The sequence below is a fragment of the Brassica rapa genome, chromosome A01 (genome assembly GCF_000309985.2).
Source record: "Brassica rapa cultivar Chiifu-401-42 chromosome A01, CAAS_Brap_v3.01, whole genome shotgun sequence".
Taxonomy (NCBI): domain Eukaryota; kingdom Viridiplantae; phylum Streptophyta; class Magnoliopsida; order Brassicales; family Brassicaceae; genus Brassica; species Brassica rapa.
The window spans coordinates 12,701,542-12,727,931 of record NC_024795.2 but is presented as its reverse complement, the minus strand read 5'-3'; the positions used below and the strand labels follow the sequence as shown (position 1 = coordinate 12,727,931).

Below are 26,390 nucleotides of genomic sequence, written 5' to 3'. Positions count from 1 at the left end.
TACATTACCCATGATATATAATTCATATTAATGAAATTACATACAAAAGATCATCGAAAATGGACATAAAATATACCATAAACCCATAAACATAGTTTTCAAAATCTTTTTAAATCTCTTAAAATTTGCATCGATCTTTCTTTTTAAATACTAGGCGAGATATACGCTTCTTTTTAATAGTAGTCAAGCAAAAATTTCATCAAAACCGGACATAAAATATACCCGAAATCTATATTCACAGTTTTCAGACTCGTTTTTACTCTCTCAAAACTTTCATTAATTCTTACTTTTTTTACATTACCCATGATATACACAACATTTAAATGCTATTCCACAAAAAAAAACATCAAAAACGGACAAGAATAACCTGTTTATGAAGCTTCAAATTCGCCAATGGAGAGTGAGGAAGGAGAGCTTCACGCGGAGAAAGAGGGAAACTTGAAGACATGTGGGCCAGGTCTTCTCTGATTGGTTAAGGTTGTCTCTGGTGGGCCATCTTGGTTGTTGGTTTATTTAAGTGAAGAAATAAATGAGTTAATGAGGTGGAAGAAATATATTAAAGAAATGAGAGGCTAATTTGGTATTTGCAATGACAATGGGGGTATTGAGAATAGAGAGGGGATATGAAGGTTAGTTTTTTTCTCATGAGGGCATCTGGAGTTAAAGTCTAAGTCCAGAGGATATTTATTTTGTTATGACTCTCTGTTCACCCACTCTCAGTTCTAGGGTTTCTATTTTCCGACAATGCCAATGAAGAAAGGCGATGAGATTGAAGTCTCCTCACACGAAGAAGGTCTTAAAGGGTCTTGGTTCAGAGCCATTCTTGAAACCTCTGTGCCTGTATTTGGAAACATAAGGCTTCATGTGTCTTTCCTATCGGACGATGGCTCCAATACTCGGAAAATCACTTACCGGAGGTATATCCGTCCGGTTCCGCCGGAAAATCTGTTCACGGAGGTGGATTTCAAGGAAGGGTGTGTGGTGGAGGCGTCTCAGAGAGGTGGGTGGTGGACCGGTGTGTTTTTCAAGAAGATAAGACCATGAGAAAGCTTGGGTTTACTTCAATTCACCACCGGATCTGTTCCAGATCAAGACAGAACAGCTCAGAGAGCATTTTGACAGAGTCACGTGTGGGACAGACCACGAAAGAAGGTTCGAGCTTTCTTTGTTGTGCTTTTTTTCTTTTCTTGTGTGTTTATGTGGTTTCTCATTATTTCTTAATTTTCTTTTTTTTGGGTTATTGAAGAGATTTCTATATAAGACATTAACATTTAGCTGTGGAACCATGGTGGAAGTGAATGACACGGATGATGATGATGAGGTTGATGTGTGGGTACCATCGGTGATTGTTAAGGTGATGGGGGATAAGAAGAGTTTCATTGTCAAGCCTTTCAAGCACATTAGCTGGGATGATGGTGAAACACCAAAACCAAACAGGACCGTTGGTTTAAGCAGCATTAGGCTCACACCAGTCCATGTTTCTGTTGAAAGAAGCTATGGATTGATGGAGTCTGTTGAAGTGTTTCTTGAACCGGGATGGCGTTCAGGGACGGTGACGAGTCTCCTCTGTGAGAATAGGTACACTGTGTGTTTGAATGCTACTAACGAGTCTTTGGTGTTCAAACACGATGCTCTAAGGCCTTCAGGGGAGTCAATAACCACACTGGTCTTGGTTAGTTTCTCTGGTTTCAGTCAACTTTGTGTGCGGTTCTTGTTTGATTTATAACTCAGAGTGTTGTGTTGTTTCCCTTTTCAGCAAAACACTAGTGAAGTAAATGCTGCCATCACTCCTCAAATGTCTCTGAGCTCTGGGGAAAATGGAGAGAAAGAGCTCAGTGAAACTGGTATGTCTTAACTCTCATTGTTTGCTTAACCAAAGAGTTGGATAAAAAGGCTGAGTGAGATCAATCAATGATACGTGCAGTGCCATTATAGTAACAGCAGATGAAATGAATGTTCTTGATTCTTGTTCAATTTATCTGCAAATGTAATATGGATGTTCTTGTTCTTGTTTTTCAGCAACTGAATCAGTTTCATCTCTAGCCCCTTCCCCGGCCAGATCTGCGGGAACTGAGGAAATCTCTGTTCAGCCGGTGAGTGATCAGAGTGGCTTGGGAAACCATACAACACAAGAGAATGTAAAGCTAAATCTATCTTTGCTTCAGCATTGGCACTCTTACTTTCTAAGCACTTGTATGCACTAACTAAGGTTCCTTTTAAATGGTTTCACGGTTGGTTGCAGGAGAGCAGCGGAGAAGTTAACAACAATCAAAAGAGGAAAAGAGAACATAACCTTAGTTCTTCTACTCCTGGTGTTGAGGCCACAACCATGGTTTTGCCTTTTGCGAAAAAGTCACATCTCTGGAAGGAACTTGAAACAATGGAAGTCTTCTAGAGAGCACCACCACAAAATCCTCATTTAAGCCTAGTGGTTGGGGAAAGTGAAGAACTTTAAGGTTATTGGAGAACTTTAAGGATCTTGAACCTGACGTTTCCATGAGCCAACTAGATAGCCTCAAGGTTTCCTTCGCCGAGCTAGAGAAACATGGTTTCGATGTTTCAGCGCCCCTGGCAAGGATCAACAAACTGGTGGCTCTTAAAGATACACAACTAAAGAAAATGGAGGAGCAAAACGGTTTCAATAGAAAGATAATGGCTCTGAAAGAAGATTTTGGTGAAAATGGAACACAGGATTCTTGAGCTGGAGAGGCAACAATTGGCTCTAAAAGAGCAGAGGGATGCTGTCTACCAAAATATATGTCAGATGGAGTCATTTGCAAAAGATAATGGCATAGAGCTTGACAATCTCGAGTCTGAGTTTAAAGCAACTTCATCTGCTCCTTGGTACATCTTCTTTGTTTTCAACTTTTAGTAATCTATTTATAACCATCTCTCTTAGCTTCAGTATATATTTTTGTGGATCTTAGGGGCGCAACCTAAGTAAGGAGGAACAAGAGTGCAAACAAGGTGTGGATCATGATCAGAGTCCAGTGTCTTTTTCAGTTTCTTTGAGTCGGACAAGCTGCTGTGGCAGTGACATGTGAGAACCGAAAATGGTTTTACAGCAGGATCATCAGAAATTATGCTAGCTAACTATTTGTTAAACTAAAAGCTTTTGTTAATCTGATCTTGACATATTTAGTATCATTAACTATTTGTTTTGAAGTGTTAAACCATGTTTGTTCTAAACGTGACTGGACAACGTCACAAGGCTCACAACACTAGCTTGCACAAGTCACAATTTTCTGGATATCAAAAATCAAGGTTGTTTTTCTTATTGAATCTCGTTATAGCAACTTAAAGCAGCATTAAGGCTGGGAAGAACAGCAAAGAGGTCTCTCAAGACCAAACTTGTTACACAATCCACCATCAACATGGATGATTTGAACCAAAATCATTAATTTGGAATGATAGTCAAAAATCTTGTTGCCTAATTGAAACCAGATATCTTATATATTAAAACAGAAGTCACAACATTGATTCATGTGTGATTTTTTAAAAAATGGACCTAATAGATCTATTCTTAAGAAGTCATGTTACATTTAATCTATAATCTTATCATTTAAATTTTGAAGTTACCAGAAATTTTTATTAGGCTATCAATAATTGAATTTAAAGAATAGATGATCCATTGAATTTAAAGATAGTATAAATTAAATATATATAATTTAATGTTGTAATACTATACCTCCATATGTTAAATATTTTAACATCTTAACTTTTAGAATTATAAAGATTTTTTTTAAAATAACAAAATCATATTATCTAACAATGATTAATCTTTACTACCTTAAACCAATGAAAACAAATTTTAAACTATATAGTTTATTTTAAAAATTAAACAAAACTAAATGTTTAATTATTTACTCAATAATATAAATCTATGAAGCGGAAACTTTAATTTTTAAAAACTTTCTAAATTTGTGAAATGTTACAATATCTTTGAATATGAAAATAAAACAATATTTTACTAATCTTTATATATATTTATGATTTTAATAATGAAATAATAATCCGAAAATATATATATAAGAAGATACAAATACATGTGAAAGTTTGAAACAATCTATTCAATGAAAAAAATATACCGTAAACTTATTATGTTTTTAGAAATCGATAGACACATATATTATAATATATACTAATTTAGAATTGAAAATAAAATATTTATATAAAAATAAATGAAAACAAAAATCCGCACGGTTGCGCGAGTCGGGATCTAGTTGTACTATTTAAAAACCAAAATAAAATAAAAGATTATGGAAAATAATGAAATAAACCGGACTGATTTTAATGCAAATTGACCAAACCATAGCTTCTCCAAGTGACAATTTGAAAAAGGAAAAAAAAAACTCATTTTAAACCGGACTGATCAAATTGATTAAAAGGGAAATTTCATTTTCAAAGCACAGGAAATATCCAAGAACTTCGGTTTATAAAACTTACAAGAATGGTGGAACCTACATGATAGCTTTCTCTGTGAAATAACATAGTATTTTCTAGGAAAATATAACTTTATTTCCATTTAAGCTTAGTCAATAACGTCTAACATGGTATACAAAACCTCTTTGTAAATCGTTACCCTCTATCTCGCAGAGTCTCTATGATCTATAGATCTTTTCTCTAGCGTAGTAATGGATCTTTACCTTCTCCTTGTGACAGTTGCTTCTACCATGTTTACGCTTTTGTGTAGTAAAATCTTTTCTATTGTTTATGCAAAGTTCATAGTCCAAGAAAACAAAATAATTGCTTACTCTTCTTCATCTCCACCATCTCCAAAGTCGTCTTTGCCACGTAACTGCATACATGATGTCTTCCCGAGCTTCCACGGAGCAGATGTCCGTAAATCCTTTCTCAGTCATTTTCTCAAGGAGCTTGGGAGCAAAGGAATCAACCTGTTCACTGAGAAAGAGATCCCTAGAGGAGAGTTTATAGGCCCTGAGCTCAAGAAGGCAATCCAAGGATCAAGAATTGCGATTGTGTTGCTCTCGAAAAGATACGCTTCTTCATCGTGGTGTCTCGACGAGTTAGTGGAGATTATGAAGTGTAAGGAAGAGTTAGGTCAAACAGTGATGCCCATTTTCTATGAAGTGGATCCAAGTGATGTCAAGAAGCAGGCTGGTGAGTTTTGGAAAGTCTTTAAAGAAACATGTAAAGGTAAAACAAATGAGGTTATTGGAAAATGGAGTAAAGCTCTAGCAAAAGTGGCCACACTCGCTGGTTACCATTCAAATAACTGGTTCGTCAAATCTTTCCAAACACAAATTAAACTATCTTTGAACAATTTAATTGACTTTGATATATTTTGAATATGTTGTATAAGGGATAATGATGTAAAAATGATAGAAGATGTTGCCACTGAGGTTGCAAACAAGTTGTTTAACTCCACGCCGTCAAGAGATTTCGAAGAATTCATTGGGATGGAAGCTCATATGGAGAAGATTTCGCCGGTTTTACGCACAGATTTGGATGAAGTGAGGATGATAGGGATTTGGGGGCCGGCTGGGATTGGCAAGACCACCATTGCTAGGTGTCTGTTTAATCAACTATCAGATACATTTCAATACAGTGTCTTTATGATGAATGTCAAAGCAATGCATACTCCACCGGTTTGTTCAGACGACTACAACGTGAAGTTGCACTTGCAGCAAAAGCTTTTGTCTCAACTAATCAACGAGAAGGAGGAGGATTTCAAGATTTCTCACTTGGGAGTTGCACGAGAAAGACTGAGTGACAAGAAAGTTCTTGTTGTTCTTGATAACGTTGATCGGTTAGTACAACTAGAAGCCATGGCAAAAGAAACTCGGTGGTTTGGTCATGGAAGTCGGATTATCATTACGACGCAAGATCGAAAGATTCTGAAGGCACATGGGATCACTCAAATATACAAGGTTGATTTTCCATCAGATCGTGAGGCTATTCAGATGTTTTGTATGTATGCTTTTGGTCAAAAGTCCCCTGAAGATGGTTTTGAGAGACTTGTACGGGAAGTTACAAGACTCGCCGGTAGACTCCCATTGGGACTAAGGGTTATGGGATCTTATTTTCGAGGAATGTTGAAGGAGGAGTGGGAAAACGCACTACCAGGGCTAAGGATGTGCCTTGATGGAGAAATTGAGAGCATTTTGATGTTCGGTTATAACGCACTATCTCATGAAAATAAAGATTTGTTTCTTCACATAGCCTGCTTTTTCAACAATGAGTGGATAGAGAAAGTGGTAGAGCATCTTTCAAAGAGATTTACTGATGTGAGGCAACGGCTTAACGTCTTAGCTGAGAAGTCTGTCATATCTTTGGAAAGTGAACGTGTGAGTATGCATGATCTGCTAGTCCAGCTAGGTAGAGATATTGTCCGCAAACAGTCCACGGAGCCTGGACAACGCCAGTTTTTGGTCGATAACAGAGAGATTTGTGAAGTACTTGCTGATGATGCAGCGGTAATTTTTGCTATTAGTGTTTTATTGCACTACTTCTCGTTATAAATTGAGTCTGTTTGATAAACTGCAATCATCTCTACCTTATTTTTGGCTCTGTTTTCAGGGTAGTAGAAGTGTTATTGGCATAATATTCCGTGGAGACGAAATATATATGAGTGAGAGAGCCTTTGAAGTAATGTCTAATCTCCAGTTCTTAAGATTAAACGTGGGACCTGATGGTGGAGGAGAAGCATTTCATCTATTTGGTGAACCAAGCTATTTATCTCGTAAACTTAGATTACTAGATTGGAGCTATTTTCCGATGACATGTTTGCATTGTATTCCCAACCCAGAGCTCCTCGTGGAACTAATCATGTATGGCAGCAAACTTGAGAAGTTGTGGGATGGAACTAAAGTAAGTAACATAAGAATTATCATATGTTTTTAACAAAGTTGTTATCATTATTATTGATCAGATTTTTACAGCTATGTAACTTGAAAAAGTAGACTAATAGCATTTAAAAAATGTGTTCTTGTTGATATTTTCTGTCAGCCGCTTAGGAATCTCAAGTGGGTGGATCTGAGTGATTCAAAAAACTTGAAGGATGTTTCTAGTCTCTCAACTGTCACTAGTCTACAGGAATTAGATCTCACAGGATGTTCAAGTTTAGTGGAGCTTCCATCTTCTATTGGGAATGCCATTCATCTCATGAAGTTGCATCTCGGTGAATGTTCAAGTTTGGTAGAGCTCCCTTTCTCTATTGGGAATGCCATTCATCTCGAAAAGTTGGATCTCACTGGATGTTCAAGTTTGGTAGAGCTTCCTTCCTCTATTGGGAATGCAACTAATCTCGAGTTTCTGTCTCTTCGTAGTTGTTCAAGGTTGGTGGAGCTCCCCTCATGTTTTGGTAATATAAGAAACCTTGAGGAATTGGATTTAAGTGATTGCTCAAGTTTAGTGGGAGTCCCTTCCTCTATTGGAAACACCACTAATCTCAAGCATTTGAAGTTTAGTAGATGCTCAAGTCTTGTGGAACTTCCTGCCTCTATTGGAAACCTCCATAAACTATACTCTTTGATTTTGAAAGAATGTTGCAAGCTGGAGGTTCTTCCTGTCAACATCACTGATTGCTCCTTGATGAAAAGTTCTCCTGAGATCTCAACAAACATCAAATCTATGTATCTTAGTGGAACTGCGAATAAACAAGTGCCTTCATCTATCAGGTTGTGGTCTCGTCTAGATGAATTGTCTTGCATATATGACGTGCATCTGTCATACTACGAGAACTTCAAGGAGTTCCCTCACGTTCTTGACATCCTAACAGGTCTGCTCATGAGCAACACAGAAGTACAAGAGAGTTCTCCTTGGATCAAGAGAATCTCTCGTCTTTGTCAACTTGTAGTCAAGGGATGCAAGGAGCTTTTGTCACTCCCACAGCTTCCAAGTTCATTATCAGAGCTAGACGCAGAAGATTGTGAGGGTATAGAGACACTAGATTTCTCCTTTTTTAATCAAAAGATTGCTCTCAACTTCGCCAACTGCTTCAAACTGAATAAAGAAGCGAGAGATGTCATCATCCAGACGTCGACTAATTATATAACGATGTTACCCGGTAAAGAAATGCCTAACTACTTCAATTATCAAGCTAATGGAGGTTCCCTAGTAATAAAGTTGAATGAGAGGCCTTTCCCTTCACCAATGATATGTAAGGCTTGCATATTGCTGGTTAGTAAAGATGAGGTTGAAGCTGCTAAAGGTCAAAGGGTGTATGTACATCATCGGATCAAACAGAATAGCCTCGATGTCCCGTGCAATCGAAGTGAACTCGTTCTGTTTCGTCCTTTAACGGAACGAACATCTGTACATCTTTGAACTCGAAGCAGACGTGACTTCAGACGAGCTTTGCTTTGAGTTTGAGGTCGAACATGACGAGTTTTGGGTAGACAGTGACGAATGGATGATAAAAGAATGTGGAGTGCATTACATTAATACCAGTTGATGGGATGAGATATGTAATGTTGTGTTTTTTGTGTATGATTACCAATCATCTTATTGTGGTGCGTTATGAGCAGTTACTTTTAGTTTCCTGATTAGGATATGGTTTAGGATAAACGAATCTATCTTATACTCAAATGATTCTATATGTATAATGTATCTCTAAGTTGTGTATTATATGCTGTTTTATTTATAAGACTAAAGCAGAGTTAATATTTATGTTATGTTTTTGAATAATGACTATAAATTTAATTAATTATTTAAAAATAAAATTTAAAAAGATCTCTATAATATTTTATTATTGTGAAGTATTTAAAAAAAAGTTAAAATCTATTTAGTGGCAAAATAATCTCATATATAATGTTGTATTCTATTAAAATGGTCTAATATATAAGTAATAATCAAAATAATTTTATAGAAATGTTTATGAATAGTTAAATTTTGAATGTTATAAATAGTAAATCACAGGTAAGGGTAAGTCTTATCTATATATATATTTTGTTTTAATAAGATTTAACCAGTTATATTTGTATATTTAACTTTCAGAAAACTGTTTTCTCTAAAGCACAAACGATTGTGGTAGAGAATATTAGAAAAACTTTACTGAATTTGGGTTTCCCTGAATCCATTAAAGTGGCTGAATTGGGCTGTTCTTCTGGACAAAACACTTTCTTGGCCATGTCTTGAATCGTCAATACGATCATAGCTTACAGTACCAAGAAACAAGTCGAACCCCACCAGAAATTGATTGTTGCCTAAACGATCTTCCAAACAATGATTTCAATATGACCTTTAAGTGTGCTACTTCCTTCAAGGAGAATCTAAAGATGGATGTTAAGGGAAGGTGCTTCGTCTCAGGAGTCCCCGGTTCTTTTTACTCGAGGCTATTTCCAAGCAAATCTCTTCACTTTGTGTATTTTTTTTTTCTTTTGAATAAATTTTTTATTCAACCCGATAACGGGATTCAGTTCCGGTTACAAGCATGATTTGAACAAAATTCCCAAATCAACCTATTACATCCTAGTTTCGCCCGCCCACTGAACCCGGCACGTTTCACTATTGTGTTCTAAGAATCCGTAAGACTCAGTTGCTGTTCTCGACCATTGGCGATAACCCTGAAAATGTGAGGTTCTCCTTGTCGCCTCGGATGCCAGGACTTTCCGGGTCGCCTTTGGCGTAGCTAGCTTCCGAGGAACTCCTCATACTTATAACCATTCATGTCGATTAAGCGTTATACGGTAAATAGAAGTGGAGGTTCCAAGTAACTCTTACCGAAGAGAGCTCCAAGAGACCAAGCTGTACACACCGCTATCCCGCACCTAGCATTGCAGAAACGAGTTGATTCACCATATCAGGTTGCCTCTTCACTTTGTTCATTTAGCTTGTAGTATCCATTGGCTCTCTAAGGTCCCTGAAGGGCTTGAAGATAACAAGAAGAATGTGTATATTAGAAACCCTTGGCCTCTAAGTGTGTCCAAAAGTTACTTGGATCCAGTGTTTTGAAACCCGACCCGGACCCGCGGTTGAACCGATAAACCCGGTGACTCAGAAAAAATCCGGTTTGGATTTTGTGAAAAACCCAATATTTAGAAACCCGCAAAAACTCACAAAAACCCACAAAACCTCACTAAAACCCGGAACCCGATACTGGTTGAACCACCGGTTGAACCAATAAATAATTTTTTTTTAGTTTTAGATTAAGTTTTATATTCTAAGTTTCCAATTAAGAAGTTAGGTGCTGTCAGAAAAAGTTAGGTTTTCCTTTTTCAGTTTTATATTGTGATTTTTAAATTTTAATGAAGATTTCACTATGCCACTTGAAGAAAATGAAGTGAACGATGGTAGAGAGAACCAAAATTAGTTTATGTGATTTGGTGTTAGTTAATTTCCGTTACTGATAATTTATTACAATGATCTTTAACTTTTAGTTTATTTTGAATTTGAAGTTTAGTTTATTATTCACATTAGACATTTAAATATTTATAATATTTATTTCTTGATTTTTTCAGATGTCATAACTCTTACTTTGTTACATAAAATTTTAAATAGTCTAAACAATTTTTTGATATTTTGTATGTCAAATGAAAATAAAAATATAAAAACTAAAGTAAAGTGTTTTCTAAATACTTTTTAAACATAAAATATATACATATCCAAACTATTATTTTATGTTTTAGAAAACATTTAGAAAATATTCAACTTTAGTTTTTAACTTTTTATGTATTTATTTTCATAGATAATATATTATTATATAAAAAATAAATTCATTTTTAACCCGCGGTTCATCCGCGGTCGACCCAGTGATCCAGCAACCCGATAAGTCGTCCGGTTCAGTATCCGGGTCGGGTTTAAAAACATTGCTTGGATCAGTTTCAAAATGACTTTTCGTTATTCTTAAAAATGCGTTCTGAAGAAGTTGTGTCTAATGGACGGATGGTTCTCATATTCATAGGCAGAAATGCTTCTGATCCTCTTTATAGAGAGAGCTGCCATTACTGGTCATTGTTGGCTGATTCCCTCCTCGACTTGGTCTCCGAGGTAATCACTAAAAAGCATTTCCAATGTATCACTATATTTGTCTTTATAATAATACTTTTAGAGGTAAATTAATCCACACATACTTTTTTTCTAAAATAAAGATTATTATTTTTTATAGACATTGGAAGCAAACCTTTTTTTTCTTGTCACATCATGAGAAGCAAACATTTCTCTACTTTTTACTCTAATTATAGAAAATGTTATTTTAGAATATTACATTAGAGTAAACTCTATCTCTATTATATAATTTTTTATTTTAGATAAAAATAGCAAAATACATTGGATGGTCTATAGCTCCATTTAAAAAGAAAAACTGTAAGAATATATATATATATATATATATATATAATGAAGTTCATAGTTCAATATCAGTTGATAATAAGTGGAGAGTACCACGCAATTTATAGAAAATCAATGTTTTTTTTAACAAACAAAATCATACCTTATTGTAAGATTTCTTGCATATATTTTGTGACTTGTGAGTATAGGGAATTGTTAAGGAATCTGATGTTGATTCATTCAACTTGCCGTTTTATGATGCGGGTGAAGAAGAGGTCAGGGAAATTCTTCAAAAAGAAGGATCATTTGAGATTAATATCATCGAGACACATGAACATCTAGTTCCATACAAAGATAGTGAGGAAGATGACGATGAAACATGTCGATTAAAGTTTGGGGAAATGATGGCAAGCAGAAAAAGATTCATCACTGTTACAATGTTGGTTGCTCATTTCGGAGATGCTATCATCGACCGTCTGTTTGAGAAGTACGCACACAACGCAGCCAAGTACTACATTGCTGCAAGAAGCTGCAACAAAACGACCGTCAACTTTGTCGTATCGTTGAGTAGAAAGTAAAAGGGTATGTATTGCTGTGTTAATATATTATTACCAGAAAGTTTAAGCTTCATGATTTTTTTCGACCTCAGTCTATTCCGTCCTGTTTTACTTGCTTTGCGTTCCTATTTTATATATATCTTATTATATAAAATTTGGTTCTTCAAAGTTACTAATTAACATGATCGCGACACATGGTAATTATATATTTTAAGATTGTAACATATATTAATCTTTCTCATAATTAAAAATATATATACTAAAATATTAACAAAAACAAATTTTATTAACTGGCAACTTTTAAAAATAGTTAATATTAACCGAAAATAATTATTTGATAGAAATTTTATTTTTCTAAATCCTAGACAAAATATAATTGTAAAAGATTATGTAATATTAATTTCCTTTTATAAAATCCTAAAAAAATTGTAAAAGAATTTTTGATAGTTGTTTTCCTTTTTTATAAAAACAAATCCTAAAGAAAAAAAATGTGTATCATATTTTTAAGCCCTAACCAAAAGAGAATTGGAAAAAATTATTTGAAAATATTTTTAAGAGAGTATTTGATTATGAACATGTTACTAAAAATTATTAAATTAAAAAAAAGTAGTGTAAAATTAGTATTGATACGAATTGTAAAAATAGTAATTTAAAAATTATTTATTAATAACTAAAAATAATTATTGGATAGCAATTTATTTTTTCTGAAATTCTAAAGAGAAGATAGTTGTAATAGGTTATATGACAGTAACTTTCATTTTCTAAAATCTTAAACAAAATGGTAAAAGAGTATTTAATATTACTTTTTAATTGTAAATAAAAAGGAGATTTATAAAATATAATGTTTTCATTTTTTTAAAAAAGTCCTAACAAAAGAAAAATTTAAAGACTTATTTAATAAAACATTAAATTAGTACATAAGAAGATGTATAATGTTGTCATTGACTCGACTGGTGTATTTGACTTTCATTTCTGTTTACTTTTCATTCAGTTTCTTATTTTGGGTTGTGTTCAGTTTAAACGTTTAGGTATAGTATTTTCTCTAATCCTAAGTCCAAAGTTTATAACAAATCATCTATGCACCATGATTATAAAATACAAATATTAACTTGAACTTATGTGTGAAAACGAGTTTTAATTATAAAATAAATCTCAAACAACATATGTAAAATCATAAAACTATAATAAAATGATTTATTATTTTATGATTTTATTAAATTAAAACATCAAACAAAACTCGTTACAACGCAACGGGCTCATATCTTGTATATATATATATGTGTGTGTGTGTTTGGTCAGGTTTGTCTCTTATCATTTTAAAGGTTTTATGTATAAAGAACAATATATTTTTGATATAAACGAAATGCTGCAATCAAACGATATTTATATGTGACTTAGTCGTGTGCCATTGATCTAGCCTAGATCACATATTTTTTTGCTCTCAAATCAGAGTTCCACCACCTGAGAGATATAACCTGAAGGAATACTGACCATTGCGCCAATCAACTCCGTCCTGTTTTACTTGCTAGTGTCTTTTTGTGAGCTGGTTGTAACGTTAACTTTTTGATGACTTTGTCGGTCTTTTATTCAAATGATTGTATTGGATATTAATTGAACTAAAATCCAGAATGCAATGTATGAATGTAATCAATTTTTTGAACAATGTAAGCAAGTATTATTAACGAACTAAATTGTAATATCATTGAATTGTTTTTCTTCCTTAATTTGATTTTTTCATCTTTAAAACTGAATTAATACTTGTTAGTATTGCTTTACACAAGTCGCTGTTATTGGTAAAATCTAAATAGCGATATTGTATCTTAAATATAACATTAGATCTCGATCCGCGCAACCGCGCAGATTTTTGTTTTCATTTATTTTTATATAAATATTTTGTTTTTAATTCTAAATTGGTATATATTATAATATATATGTGTCTATCAATTTTTTAAGCATAATAAGTATACAATATATTTTTTCATTGAATAAGATTGTTTTAAACTTTCACATATATTTGTATTTTCTTCGATATATATATTTTCGGATTATTATTTCATTATTTCGTAACTATATATATATATATATATTAGTAAAATATTGTTTTATTGCCATATTCAAAAATATTGTAACATTTCACAAATTTAGAAAGTTTTTAAAAAATTAACTTTTCGCTTCATAGATTTATATTATCGAGTAAATAATTAAACATTTAGTTTTTATTTAATTTTTAAAATAAACTATATAGTTCATTTGTTTTCATTGGTTTAAGGTAGTAAAGATTAATCATTGTTAGATAATATGATTTTTTTATTTAAAAAATATTTATAATTTTAAAAGTTAACATCGATAAATATTTAAATAATTAACATATGGATGTAACATTAAATTATATCTATTTAATTTATACTATGTATAAATCTAATGGATCATATATTGTTTAAATTCAATTATTGATAGCCTAATAAAAATTTATGGGAGGCTCAAAATTTAAATGATAAGATTAAAGATTAAATGTAATATGACTTTCTAGGAATAGGTCTATTACAAATACATCAAAGTTGTGAGTTATGTTTTAATATATAAGATATATATTACAAATTTTATAATGAAATTTCCATATATCCCTTCAGAAATTATCAGTTTTGGTGATGCACGCTTTGGAGTTTGGAACCTCCTCACAAAACAAAGGATATAAAGAACATTTTTTTGTAACTATTACATATATGCCACTACTGAATTTATATAAATCAGAAAAATAATTTAGAAAATAAAAATTTGTTAACGAAACTTCTTCCTTTTCTTTAATTTCTATTTTACGTCAGTTTCTTACCGCTTTTGTGTGTTATTTCCTTTTTTGTCATTCTTTACTTTTTTTTTGTCCACAAGTAGATGTTTTTAGAGTCATGTTAATGATAGACAGAGAGCGCTTTGCTTATAAAGAAACTTTTCTCCTCGCCCAAGTTACTATAGAACCCTAGAGAAACCAACCTCGTTCATCATATTGTTTTTCAGATCCGATCTCAATGGCACTAACATCCCGTTCTTACCCAGTTTGTTTACCTATGGATACCGGTAGATACACGACACTTGGAGGACCAAAACAACCTAGGATTGTTTCAGTTCGTCGTGCTGCAATATATCCAAGTATATTTGCAAAAATCCTAGAAAAAACCGAGTCCATGGGAGTTCCAGCGGTTGTAACCACTGCAGCTTCGGTGGCTGAAACTGCAATGCTGGCTCGATCGTTAGCCCAAAGCTACTTGCCTCTCGAAGTGCGACAATACATCTCCTATGAAGTCCGCAGCTTCGTTAAACGCTCCATGGCTCATTACTTTAATTCCTCTCAAATGACAATAACCATCGAAGAGTTTGAAGGGTACAATCACAATGAAGTATTTGATGCTGCAAAGGCCTACGTAGCCACCAAGATCTCTCAATCTAACAAAAGAATCAAAGTGAGTAAACACGAGAAAGATTCCAATTACAACGTCTCTGTAGGACGTGACGAGCAAGTTGTGGACGTTTTCAATGGCGTCCAATTCCAATGGGTCCTACGTAGCCACCATGTTGAGACAAAGAATCAATACTCCAAATCCAGTTTTGATGTCAAATCATTCGAGCTCAACTTCGACAAAAGATTCAAGGACATAGCTCTTGAATCTTACTTGCCATTCATGGTGAAAAGATCCAGGTTAATGAAGCACGAGAAGAAGAAACTCAAGCTCTTTACTCTCGACACAAGGTACTGGGGGGACTCATGGACCTCTGTTACTCTTGCCCATCCTTCTACGTTCAAGACACTAGCAATGGATTCAGATGTCAAGAGAAGTGTGATGGAAGATCTTGACAAGTTTGTGAAACGGAGTGAGTACTATAAGAGAGTTGGTAAGGCTTGGAAGAGAGGGTACTTGTTATACGGTCCACCAGGGACAGGGAAGTCAAGCTTGATTGCAGCCATGGCTAACCATCTCAACTTCGATATTTATGACTTAGAGTTGACTGCTGTTGTAGACAATTCCGAGCTCAGAAGGTTGTTGATTGACACTGGTAATCGTTCAATTCTTGTGGTGGAAGATATCGACTGCTCCATCACGTTGAATAACAGGACAACTGATGAACCTAAGGAATCAAGAAACAAGAAAGTGACACTCTCTGGACTACTAAACTTCACTGATGGTTTATGGTCAAGCTGCGGCGACCAACGGATCATAATATTCACAACCAATTACAAAGACAAACTAGACCCTGCGTTGTTGAGGCCAGGACGTATGGATGTGCACATCCACATGTCATACTGCACTCCGAGTACTTTCAAGGCTCTTGCTTGGAACTATCTAGAGATAAAAGAACACCCTCTTTTCAGCAAGATCGTGGAAGGTATCGAAGCGACAGAGGTTACTCCAGCAGATGTAGCTGAACAACTTATGAGGAATGAGTCTGTTGATAGTATTCTTGAGGGGTTGGTTGAGTTCTTGGAAGCCAAGAAGATCAAGAACGAACAAGACAAGGCCAAAACTGAAGAGGCTGATTTGGAGAACAAGAAAAAGACCACTAAGGGGAAAAATTCAAAGGTCAAGAAAAAATAGATGAGATTGACGAAGAAATTACTATTTGTGAGGAATGATCTTTTCACATGTTTGTTCTGTCTAGTAATTTTTTTATTATTATTGAACAAGATATTTTCTACCATAACTTGTTTAAGAAAAAAGTATGTTAACTAAACCTCTGCATGATCTTTTATCTCTAACATATATCCTTTCGATTCAAGAACATCTGTTTTCTAGCTTTTTTTAAAGCCAAAAACAAGTCAATATTTATGTAACAGCAACAAGAAAATGGTGGTATTACACATAGCAACATACAATGTCATGCAAGCATTTGATGGTTAAGATGTAACTATGAAGCTTCATTACCTAATAAACACATAACAAAGGCAAAACAGAGACAACTCTGTGATGTAAGGTGGTTTGATCATTCAGAGTCAGAGTCCAGATTCTCTGAAGACCTAACCGACCGCCTTATGCTCTCTTGGTACTCAGCATCTTCATCATCCTGCTCTTTCTTCTTCTTGCTGAGCATTCCTGTTTAATGGTTTGCACATTTTAAGCAACAATACTCTAACTGAACTGAAAAAGGTGGATGCTCCTTACCTTTTTTAATCAGAACGTTTTCCAGTTTGGTAGTGCTGAAATCGTCCTTTGTGCCCAAATCCTGGAACCCAACTAGCCTATCTATAGCGATTCCCTTGCTGAGAATGATTAAAAAAAAAAATGATAGTCATATTCTGTCAGAGTAAAAAACCTAGAAACAAACCATGTAATGTAAGAATGAATGGAAAGAGATGAAACCTGAAAAGCAGAACGCAAGGCAATGTCTTTATTGCTAGCTTCGTGACAAAGAAAGGAGCATTCTGCATTTATGTTAGGCAAGCATCAAACCCAATTTTTCTATCTTTGAATCAAGTGGTTGGACTGACCTCAGCGTCCACTTTGATGAACTTAGTGTCCACATGTCTAGGCGCAAGAGTCTTGAGATGCTTGTCCATAATCCTACATAACGATGCAGAGTGGATATAGGTTACAGATGAGAGAGTTGATGGGTAGATCTTACTTGCAGCGGTAACACTCCTTGTGGTAGAAATGAGAAATCACTTTCTCACTCCTGGTGACTTCCCCCAAGAAATCTCCCTCGCTCACCTCTCGATACTCACCATGCCCTTGTCTTTTGAACGCTTCTCTCTTCTCAACTTCTCTCTGTCCAGATCAAAACTAGGAGGTTAAGTTCATACAAACAAGAGTAAACAAGAAATATTGAACAGCTTGATAACTAAAGAGAGAAGGGTGTTGCCAGAGTTGTTTACCTTGAGTGCAGCAATCCTATCATTCTAGCTCCGGATCCTACAGAACAATGAGAAAGTCTTACCGTTAGAGACAGTAGCATAAATCTCTCAATCAAGAAGAAGAAACATTTGCACTTACATCCATAAGTTCATCAAGATCAGCCTCCTCATTGACATGATTTGATGATTGGGCCTTCTCATTTGCAAGCACTTCCTGCAACATACAAAATACTCAATGTGTGTAGCCAAACACCTAAAAAAAACAATCAGAAAGTGATAAATCATTTCTTCATGATTTACTCATAACTATATGTGTGATAAAAAGCCTACTCAATAGCATTTGTTGATGGATTTAAGCCGATATTAAATTGATATACCTTCTTATAATCTCTAGCAGCTGCTGCCAATACATTCCCGAACGCCAGATTCGAGAGGGTCGACTTGACTGCGTCCGGATCCATCTTTTACAGCCCAACGATGATCTGACTGTACGAAACGGAAAAATAAAAAAAATCCTAAAATCAGAAGATGAACGAACATCCAGAGAAATATGCGTTAGTGCTTTCGTTTCAGGCCCTTGTCTTTATGGGCTGTGGCAAAAGGCCCATAGGCGGCCTAAACAAGTTAATTTACGAAATACTCAAAGGATGGGCAAACAACCTGAACATCCAACTGAACCTAAACCAACTCAAACCAAACCAAACCAAAATATATCCAAATGATTTAGTTTGGTTTGGCTTTAAACCGAGTCAAACTGAAAACCAAAATGTTTATATAATTAGACTAACTAAATAGTAGTGATACTATTAAAATTTAAGATATTTAACTATCTAACCTAAACAACTAAACATGGTTTTTATATATTTTACTTTTAAATAAATATAAGACACACCATTAACAATAAAATAAAAGAATAAGATTTCGTCTTCAAAACAGAAAAAACTACTTGTAATATTTATATTAAGTTTCAAGATAATAATAGAAAATGATTGGATAACATCTTTTATGTTTTTATTATATGTTTGGCTTTATGTTTAAATATGAATAAATAATTTAGTGTGAAATAATAATATTTTTATTTCTTATAAATTATATTTTTGTAACCGAATTAGAACAAATCCAAAAAGAACAACTCGACTAAACTGAATAGTCACAAACAAAATCGAATTAAACTGAACCGAATAAATCAAACCAAACTAACTTCGGTTGATTTCAATCAAAGACCCAGAAAGAACAAACAAAATCGAAATGCCCACCCCAAAACTTAAATAGGTGTAGATTTTGTTTTACAAAGTATGGTTCAGTCTCTCATGATTCAGATTTTAGTCTATTCCAACAGGCAACAGCTTCCAGTTTAGGTTACATGTGGCGTCTAGCTTGTCATTGTCATGATTCAAAAGAAAATGCGGAGAAGCTTATGGAACAAGAAACACATGAATGAATATAAAGAGTAAGATAATTCATTTGAAATTTACCTATGTGTAAACCTTCCAAGTTTCTTCAAACAAGTATTGCACATAGAGAATTATAGATATATCTTTTACTTTATCAACCATTATTTTTCACTCGGCATTATTCTTGGACATACATCACTAGTGTACTTAATACTAGCACCATAGTTTTTCTGATAAGGCCATAGAATGGCTTTGATCATTACTCTGTTATGTTTCTTAACTTGTTAAAGAAAGAAAGAATCTCCTGTGAGACTCGTTCAGACTTCTCCTGCTGGATAAAATGATGACCATCCTCAATAACAACAACCTCAAGATTAGGTACAATACTCTTGAACATCTCTCCCTTCACATACTTAATCGTTCCATTAGCTCCTTCATTTCCTATATCTTTGTCTCCTGCGATAAACTTTGTTGGAATAACAATCTTGTAGCCTTGCCACGGCGCCAATATCTCCAGTTCCTGTAATTTCCTCAACACTTTGTTAGTAACAGCAAAGGATTCGACTGAATCAATGGAAGTAAAACTTACAGATCCATGGCTCTGTAGTAATTCAGTGGGCCTGTGAACCCAGACTTTTGAAACTTGTCTGCATAAACCTGAATCTCTTCTTCAGTTATCCAATCTGGAAGCGTCGATGGAACTTCAAGATCATCGATGATCTCTGTATTAGGAGGAGCCACCCAGAAATCTGATCTTGTTGTTAGCAAGAACTTTTTCATAACTGTCAAGCAATCATGCTTGGCAAATGCAGCCTCAGCTCTTCCAGGTTCCTTGTAAAGACAGAACCAAGGAACTGAATCAGACGATGACAATAGAAACACCACAAATCTTGAAAATACTTTTGTTTTTTTTTTTTAAATACCTGAAACTGAGTGATGTATAACCCATCTCCAAAGCTTTTGAACAAGTCCGAAGGTTTGAGATTTGGATCTCTTGGAGAATATGGAACAGAGAGACTTACGAAACCTTTGACTCTGTCTGGTCTAAACAAGCACAGAGACCAACCTATGATGGCTCCCCAGTCATGTCCAGCCACAAAAGCCTATAACATTGAGAAACGTAAAATATTTTCATATACTGATCTAAATCTAACCGTTGGAATCTTTGATAAGATGAGAGATCAGTTTCACCTGAGCAGTGCCGTAGTGATCGAGCAAACCGATGACATCAGCGACGAGGTGGCTCACAGTGTAAGACTCATGGGTCGGAGGAGAATCGGAGTCAGCGTAGCCTCGGAGATCTGGAGCAACTACGTGGTAACCATGGCTTGACAGAAAATCGATCTGGTGACGCCACGAGAACCATGTCTCAGGGAAGCCATGGAGTAACAGAACTAAAGGTTCTCCCTCATCTCCTTTCTCAGCCACGTTTAACCAAATCCCATTGGTCTTGATCTTCTTCTCTCTCACCTCGCTTGTCATTCTTGATTTGATGATTCTTGATCTGATGAGAGAGAGAGGAAAAATCAGCGACCAAGTGAGACTCTTATTACCAGAGTCGAGACTTTGAGAGAGGCACGGAAATTAATGAATGTACACGTGGAGTAAAAAGAGACGGACCAAGCCTCTGGTTAGGTTACACGTGTGCCTGTCTTGAATACAAATCATAATGTGTTGTTTCATAAATATAGGCTCCGAATGGTAACTGCGGATTGAGCGGTACAGAACAAGCGGTTCAACTGCGATGCGGTTTTAACAGTTATAAAAACGTATAGATATATGATATATGTAGAGATTGTTGTTACTGTTAACTACAATGCGGAACGGAGTGGTTCGTAACATTCGAAACCATAGACTATTTCAACTAGTGTTTTAAAATACGCTATACGTTCTTACGGTGAACTACCGTAAAGTGCTTAGCTATATATGCGGAGGTTTATGCATACCCCGGTAAATGTTTCAAAGAAAAATAGAACATTTAGTAAGTAAATTGGCATATCCATATTTTTATCATAAATTTATACAGTTCTTATTATTTTCTTATCTACAATAAATAGTAGCATTCTGAATTTATATTAAGATGACTTTATTTTTGTAAAAGAAAACAGATGTGAACCAAAGAGTTACATTATACGTTTAAATATGTTGAACAAAAAAAATGAACAATAAAATACAACTACTTCAACAAAATGAAAATAGTGCAAGCCTTCATAAGTTCATATAAAATATGAATCCACGCATACTTTTAGAGTAATTTGAATATTTGACATGTCCATTATAATCATTTTCTTCATTAATACTAATCATAATATCTAAAATAGACTATGCCATATAAATAAACCGAACCACCAAATTCAGTACGTCATGCACCCGTACAGCATATATATGGCGCTAAGACGACCGCATTGTGTGTATTTTAGAACAGTGATTTCAATGGATGGTTTCCCTCGTACGCACCTCTGTTGTGAAGTGTGATGATGCCAATGGTCCAAGTACTCTACAAGTATGTGTCAACTCTTTAGAGTTCATGAGCCAGAAAGTGTAAGCACAGTAAAATGTTTCAGGATTTTGGAAAATTCAAATTTCAGTTAAGTTTTTTTTTTTTTTTTTTTTAAATTTCAGTTAAGTTTTGCATGAAGAATGTTTCTAAGGACGGAAGCTTTTATTTACCTTTCTAGTCCATACAATAAACAAAGAAATGAAGCGGACCACCAGCTGATCAAGAAGAAGAAGAAGTCAGCACCCCCAAACGAATTTTTGCATATGATAACATCAACTATTATTAAATTGCTGGAGCAATCCCGGAAAAGGCCTACAGCTTGGTTGCCAAAATAAGAATACAACATTCTCCTTCTATTTTGATTTCCCTCTTAAGTCCCAAGTAATATAGAGTATGCTTTCCTATATATAAACAAGTTGCTCAATGGATTTGTTTCAAAGAGAGAATGTTATTGAGAAACATAAAGGGCCAAGTATCATCGACTGGATTCTTTTGCATCAGCTTGTTTAGTTGGATTAAAAACTCCAAAATGCGAGTAAGAAATTTTCCACCTAAACTCTTATGTTTGAATACATGAGAACCGAGGAAAGTGAAACTCATAAAGAGAGCTCATGAACTGATAGGAACATCAGACAAACCATGAATAGAGCTGAAAGACAGAAGAAGAGTGGTGAGTTATCGAGGGACAGTCTATGTAATTTTTCCACTCAGGAACACAGTCATCTTTATCCCATTGTCCTTTCACAAACTTTTCTAAGTACCATCTGCGGAATAAAAATAAAGAATGCAACTTTATGGTTTTGGAGAGGTTTATAGAGCAACCAGTAGATTATGTCATCAGAGAGGATACAACAATTAGTGGTCCAGCGACACCAGAGAACAAAAGATCACATATCCCTCAAAAACCCTTAAACATCATAGCTAACCTCTCAAAGGAGAAATTAAATGAAAACACATTTATTGAAGCTATTGTGGTAAACATTTCGCAAATCAGCGCATGGGAAGTAGGGAGTGAGCAGAAGTTGAATCCTTTTTCTTCAACATGCACATGAATGATCGCTTAGCAATTTAGAAAGTCCAACTATATTTTTAAAAAATATCAAAAATAACTGGACGTGAATAAACTAAGGCGAAATGCACAATTGGATCAATTAGTGAATTCAAGATCAGAGGTAAATAAATAAATGGATCTTGACGAAGGATAATGTTGTGGATAAATGGATCAGAAAGAAGAACAAGTGGCAAGTTGTGGATAAATGGATCAGTTTCTTCTTTTCTGGCCATTAGAATACAATAGTGAATAAAGAGTTTGTATACCATATTTCGATACAATATATCTGAATTGTTATTGAATTTCTATTGAATTCATGGACACTAATGTGGATAAGTCAATGTCTGAGGGCTGGAGGTGTATTCTGTTGTTGTATAGCGATGTTCGTATAATTGCTGAAAATTAGTGTCTCATTTTTCATTTCTATAGGACGACTCAATGGATTGGGTTATAATCCAGATAAATCTTTAGATCTAATTTGGGATTTGGTCAATGTTATACGTCAAAAAAGAAGTTCCAAAATTTAGAGCGTTAATCTGCTCTTGTTTAATTGTCTTTTTATTATTTTAGTTTTGTTTTCTGTTTTATGATTCTATGTATTTTGTATGTCTTTTTCAATTTATATAAATATAATTGATAAAAAAAGGTATTGATTATACATTATAGACATTATACAAAAAGAGAAACAAACTTGCAATTCTTTCTTTTTTTGGTCAACAAACTTGCAATTATCTAAACATTTTACGAAAGCAAAAAAGTTGCAATTCATACAACGCCCATATACTATATGGCATATAGTTTCTTCACTAGTCCATAAAGATGACAAGCATGTTGTCGTCTAATCGTCACACAACTATACGGCTGGTCCGTTTTCAATCTTTCATTGCTCTTGTCATAGCAATGATGAAACAACAGTAACTTGTAAACACACATACTAATCTATAAATTCAGATTCAAGAAAGAACAAGGATTTCAGTTCTTATGGGCATATGTTAATTAGTACATGGGCGTGTCTTCAAATCGGAAATATTCGACGATGAGACAGATCGAGAGTATGAAAAGCAAACCAAGGAATAAGACACCACACAAAGACGAAGACCTTGCCATCTCCACAGTCAAAACAAGCAAAATGATGTACTGTTTTATATTTCAAGAGTCTTGGTCAAATAACCTTCATAACCAAATCCTTGGATCAAAAATCAAATCTACAACTGGATCAGTTTCTTGAAACAATACGTTCCCATGATGAACCAACCCGTAAGTAAACAGGCTAGAACACAGCAGGAAGCTAAGAATGTCCAACCACCTAGTAACATTCCTATAGCGTAGATTATAACTGTAGGCAGTAAAGACTTGACCATCGCAGTTTTGCTCACCCAACGTCCCTTGAGGAACACTAGCGCCGCGAGATTCACCACGTTCCATCCACCTGATCTTATCGCAAGACGGTTCAGGTTGTTGGCTACAAAGGAATGACAGTTGCACGTCAATATGTTATACGAATAGTGTTGGTACTCTTGCGTGCCTTTCCTCAGTGCATCATCCCACGTTGGCTCTTTCTCATGAGTGTCTCCTTCCTCGCTATTGAACAAACATGAGCCGGACGAAAGAGATGATTCCTGATCAAACCAAGCCAAAGTTGTTAACTTGCAGCAAAGGAAATAAAACGAAAGGCAGCATCTTTGCAAAGGTTACCTTAGCCTTGTTGATTTGGATGTAACGAGACACAGCTCCAAAAGCAAAATTGTCAACACAGACGAAGTTAGGCCCTGCGAAGTCAAGGATGACACCGTCTTCTCTGCAAATACCAACGTGGCCGATGAAGGGAACCAGCCATGTAATGAAGGGGAGAGGTGTCCAGACGATGCAGCACGGGAAACGATCTCTTCTGGGATCAATCCTCATGGGATCTTCAAAACCGAGCATGATGCCATGTTCTGAATCTGTTGTTGTCTCTCCCATTTTCCAAATTCCAAGTCCAAGTGCGCTTCCTTATTCGATTCTCTCTTCTTTAAACAACAACTCTATAGTTACAGTAAACGTTATCGTGGTTCTATTAATTTTGCCAGTGTTAAATTACAATACGATAAATCCCTAGAAATTGGCAGATGAGTAATCAAGAAGATCGACTATAGATCAAAGCGTACCAATTTAAGCAGAGGAGACGACGATGATAGGCTCCGATCTTACAAAAGATTCTCCTTCGCTGAGGCCAGAAACGGCGACCAGTGATTCGTCACTGCCTTTTTCCTTTCTTAGGAACGATCGCTAATGAACATGTTTGGCTACTTGGTTTAAAGTAACCCCTCCTGTGAAAATTGACGACGACATAGCGTTCGGTCTAGTATGATGAAAACGGCAGGCTGTTGAGTTTTATATTAGATTATTAGAATCATATGATTACATAAAATCACGTGGTTAAGTCATTGGTTGAGCTTCCTTTTACTAAACCGGTCATGTATATATATAGATGTTGGTACATTGTAAACATTGAGTTTGAGTAAATACATTTTCATATTTTCGATTCGTAACAAACTTTGGATCGTCTCTTTCACAAAGCTCAAGTTCTAATATTTTAAAAACGTCAAATATATTAATACCGTGTCGTTTTCTGACGGTAGATTCTGCTCCTCTATTTTCTCTCTCGCTCTGGTAAAATTGCTACCTATTGAGGATTAACACAAAGATGAGAAAACGCGATTTGGCGATTTTGATGTTCTTCACTCTTGAGGTGATTTTTACCCACTAATCGTCCTCTTAGTTCAACGACAGTATAGAACTTCTAGAACACTTCAGAGAAATCTTTGAATTTTGCACGTTGAGAGGGATTTTGTATCAGATGAGAGAGACCGAAAGTTTTTTATATTCACATTAATGATAAAGTTGTTTATATACATGCTTAATTTTATACCAACAACTAAACTAACATTTACAGTTCTAATAATAGGTGGTTAGTCTAATATCCCTTCCACAAATTGAAGTCTTCAAGGAGGGAAGAAGAGACTTTAAAAAGCATACCGAGACATGAGCAGTTTGAATGTCTAAGAAAGTAAAGCCTTGGTAAACAATTCACCTATCATATTCCATGTTGTGACATGAAGTAGTTTTAAGAGTCTACACCGCAATATTTCACGAACCAAATAGAAATCATTCTATATGTGCTTCGTCCTCTCGTGAAAAACCGCGTTAGACTCAATCTGAATTGCTGCAGTCAGGCATGAGCAAAATAACCAGAACCGAAGAACCGAACCGGAACGGAACCAAAATTCCTGAAACTGGAACCGGACCAATACCCTCAAATACCCGAACGGTTCCTAATTTTTATATCTGAAATAACCGAACGAACCGAGAACCGAATGGGTACCCGAATATATAAAAATATTAATTATATATACATATAACATAACTTAATATATATTTTTTTAATTTAAAATTAAATTAAAAGTATCTAAAAATAGTTGAGGATAACTAAATTATTATAAAATATCCAAACTGCCCGAAAGTATCTGAAACTATATGGATTGTTTTATCCAAAATATCCAAAGTAATCCAAAATATCCAAATTGTTTATCTAAAGCATCCTAATTATTTGATATTTTACCTTAAATAACCGATATTTTATCTAAATTATCCGAACTATCCGAACTATCCGAACCCGAACCGGATCCAAATGAGAACCGAATTTTTTTCGGGTATTTTTTGGTTCCTACATTTACTAACCGAACCGAACCCAAAACTATCCTAATGGAACCGAAAATAGGTCAAATAGTAAATGGATCCTCTAACCCCCTATCTAAACTACCCGAAACCCAAAATATCC

The 26,390-nt window shown here is 35.0% G+C and overlaps 4 protein-coding genes, 1 long non-coding RNA gene and 3 pseudogenes across 9 annotated transcripts; 5 read left to right on the top strand and 3 right to left on the bottom strand.

Annotated features, from left to right (window-relative positions):
* Window positions 1-153: 153 nt before the first annotated feature.
* On the top strand, window positions 154-2,700 carry LOC103872689 (DUF724 domain-containing protein 8). Of its 2 annotated transcripts, none has more exons than XM_033292946.1 (5): window positions 154-1,152; window positions 1,247-1,672; window positions 1,757-1,844; window positions 2,020-2,093; window positions 2,243-2,700. In XM_033292946.1, exons 2-5 carry the CDS (start codon window positions 1,286-1,288, stop codon window positions 2,393-2,395), a joined length of 702 nt encoding a protein of 233 aa, XP_033148837.1. In that variant the 5' UTR covers window positions 154-1,152; window positions 1,247-1,285; the 3' UTR covers window positions 2,396-2,700. The 2 variants fall into 2 exon arrangements, with proteins under 2 accessions (XP_033148837.1, XP_033148836.1); XM_033292945.1 differs by having other exon boundaries at window positions 661-1,152; window positions 2,020-2,138.
* Window positions 2,701-4,008: 1,308 nt separating this feature from the next.
* On the top strand, window positions 4,009-8,636 carry LOC103872678 (annotated as a pseudogene).
* LOC103872853 lies at window positions 8,550-12,120 on the top strand (annotated as a pseudogene).
* A 1-nt stretch (window position 12,121) lies between these two features.
* LOC117127252 lies at window positions 12,122-12,952 on the top strand. Its single transcript, XR_004450162.1, has 2 exons — window positions 12,122-12,395; window positions 12,432-12,952. It is a non-coding gene; the product is annotated as an uncharacterized LOC117127252 (long non-coding RNA).
* Window positions 12,953-14,090: 1,138 nt separating this feature from the next.
* On the top strand, window positions 14,091-16,421 carry LOC103872670 (protein HYPER-SENSITIVITY-RELATED 4). The gene has a single exon (XM_009151109.3). It carries the CDS (start codon window positions 14,810-14,812, stop codon window positions 16,370-16,372), a length of 1,563 nt encoding a protein of 520 aa, XP_009149357.3. The 5' UTR covers window positions 14,091-14,809; the 3' UTR covers window positions 16,373-16,421.
* Window positions 16,422-16,542: 121 nt separating this feature from the next.
* On the bottom strand, window positions 16,543-18,847 carry LOC103872663 (annotated as a pseudogene).
* Window positions 18,848-19,152: 305 nt separating this feature from the next.
* Window positions 19,153-20,583, bottom strand: LOC103872655 (epoxide hydrolase A). The gene is made up of 4 exons (XM_018657781.2): window positions 20,211-20,583; window positions 19,943-20,122; window positions 19,609-19,850; window positions 19,153-19,539 (listed from the first exon to the last, which is right to left on the bottom strand). The coding sequence occupies exons 1-4, from the start codon at window positions 20,499-20,501 to the stop codon at window positions 19,461-19,463; spliced, it is 792 nt and encodes a 263-aa protein (XP_018513297.1). The 5' UTR covers window positions 20,502-20,583; the 3' UTR covers window positions 19,153-19,460.
* A 3,012-nt stretch (window positions 20,584-23,595) lies between these two features.
* Window positions 23,596-24,921, bottom strand: LOC103872640 (protein RTE1-HOMOLOG). 4 transcript variants are annotated; one of them, XM_009151073.3, is made up of 3 exons: window positions 24,718-24,921; window positions 24,266-24,579; window positions 23,776-24,189 (listed from the first exon to the last, which is right to left on the bottom strand). In XM_009151073.3, exons 2-3 carry the CDS (start codon window positions 24,530-24,532, stop codon window positions 23,776-23,778), a joined length of 681 nt encoding a protein of 226 aa, XP_009149321.1. In that variant the 5' UTR covers window positions 24,533-24,579; window positions 24,718-24,921. The 4 variants fall into 4 exon arrangements, with proteins under 4 accessions (XP_033145121.1, XP_009149321.1, XP_009149326.1 ...); XM_009151078.3 differs by having other exon boundaries at window positions 24,266-24,594; window positions 24,718-24,859; XM_009151081.3 differs by having other exon boundaries at window positions 24,266-24,576; window positions 24,718-24,847.
* Between the last annotated feature and the right edge of the window lie 1,469 nt (window positions 24,922-26,390).

Coding starts and splice junctions, on each gene's coding strand:
- LOC103872640 (XM_009151073.3), bottom strand. CDS start 24,532: ATGGGAGAGACAACAACAGATTCAGAACATGGCATCATGCTCGGTTTT. Junction 24,190..24,265: donor TCCAAATCAACAAGGCTAAG/GTAACCTTTGCA, acceptor TGGTTTGATCAG/GAATCATCTCTTTCGTCCGG.
- LOC103872670 (XM_009151109.3), top strand. CDS start 14,810: ATGGCACTAACATCCCGTTCTTACCCAGTTTGTTTACCTATGGATACC.
- LOC103872689 (XM_033292945.1), top strand. CDS start 1,286: ATGGTGGAAGTGAATGACACGGATGATGATGATGAGGTTGATGTGTGG. Junction 1,845..2,019: donor GAAAGAGCTCAGTGAAACTG/GTATGTCTTAAC, acceptor CTTGTTTTTCAG/CAACTGAATCAGTTTCATCT. Junction 2,139..2,242: donor ACCATACAACACAAGAGAAT/GTAAAGCTAAAT, acceptor GGTTGGTTGCAG/GAGAGCAGCGGAGAAGTTAA.
- LOC103872655 (XM_018657781.2), bottom strand. CDS start 20,501: ATGACAAGCGAGGTGAGAGAGAAGAAGATCAAGACCAATGGGATTTGG. Junction 20,123..20,210: donor ATCACTACGGCACTGCTCAG/GTGAAACTGATC, acceptor TCAATGTTATAG/GCTTTTGTGGCTGGACATGA. Junction 19,540..19,608: donor TACTACAGAGCCATGGATCT/GTAAGTTTTACT, acceptor AGGAAATTACAG/GAACTGGAGATATTGGCGCC.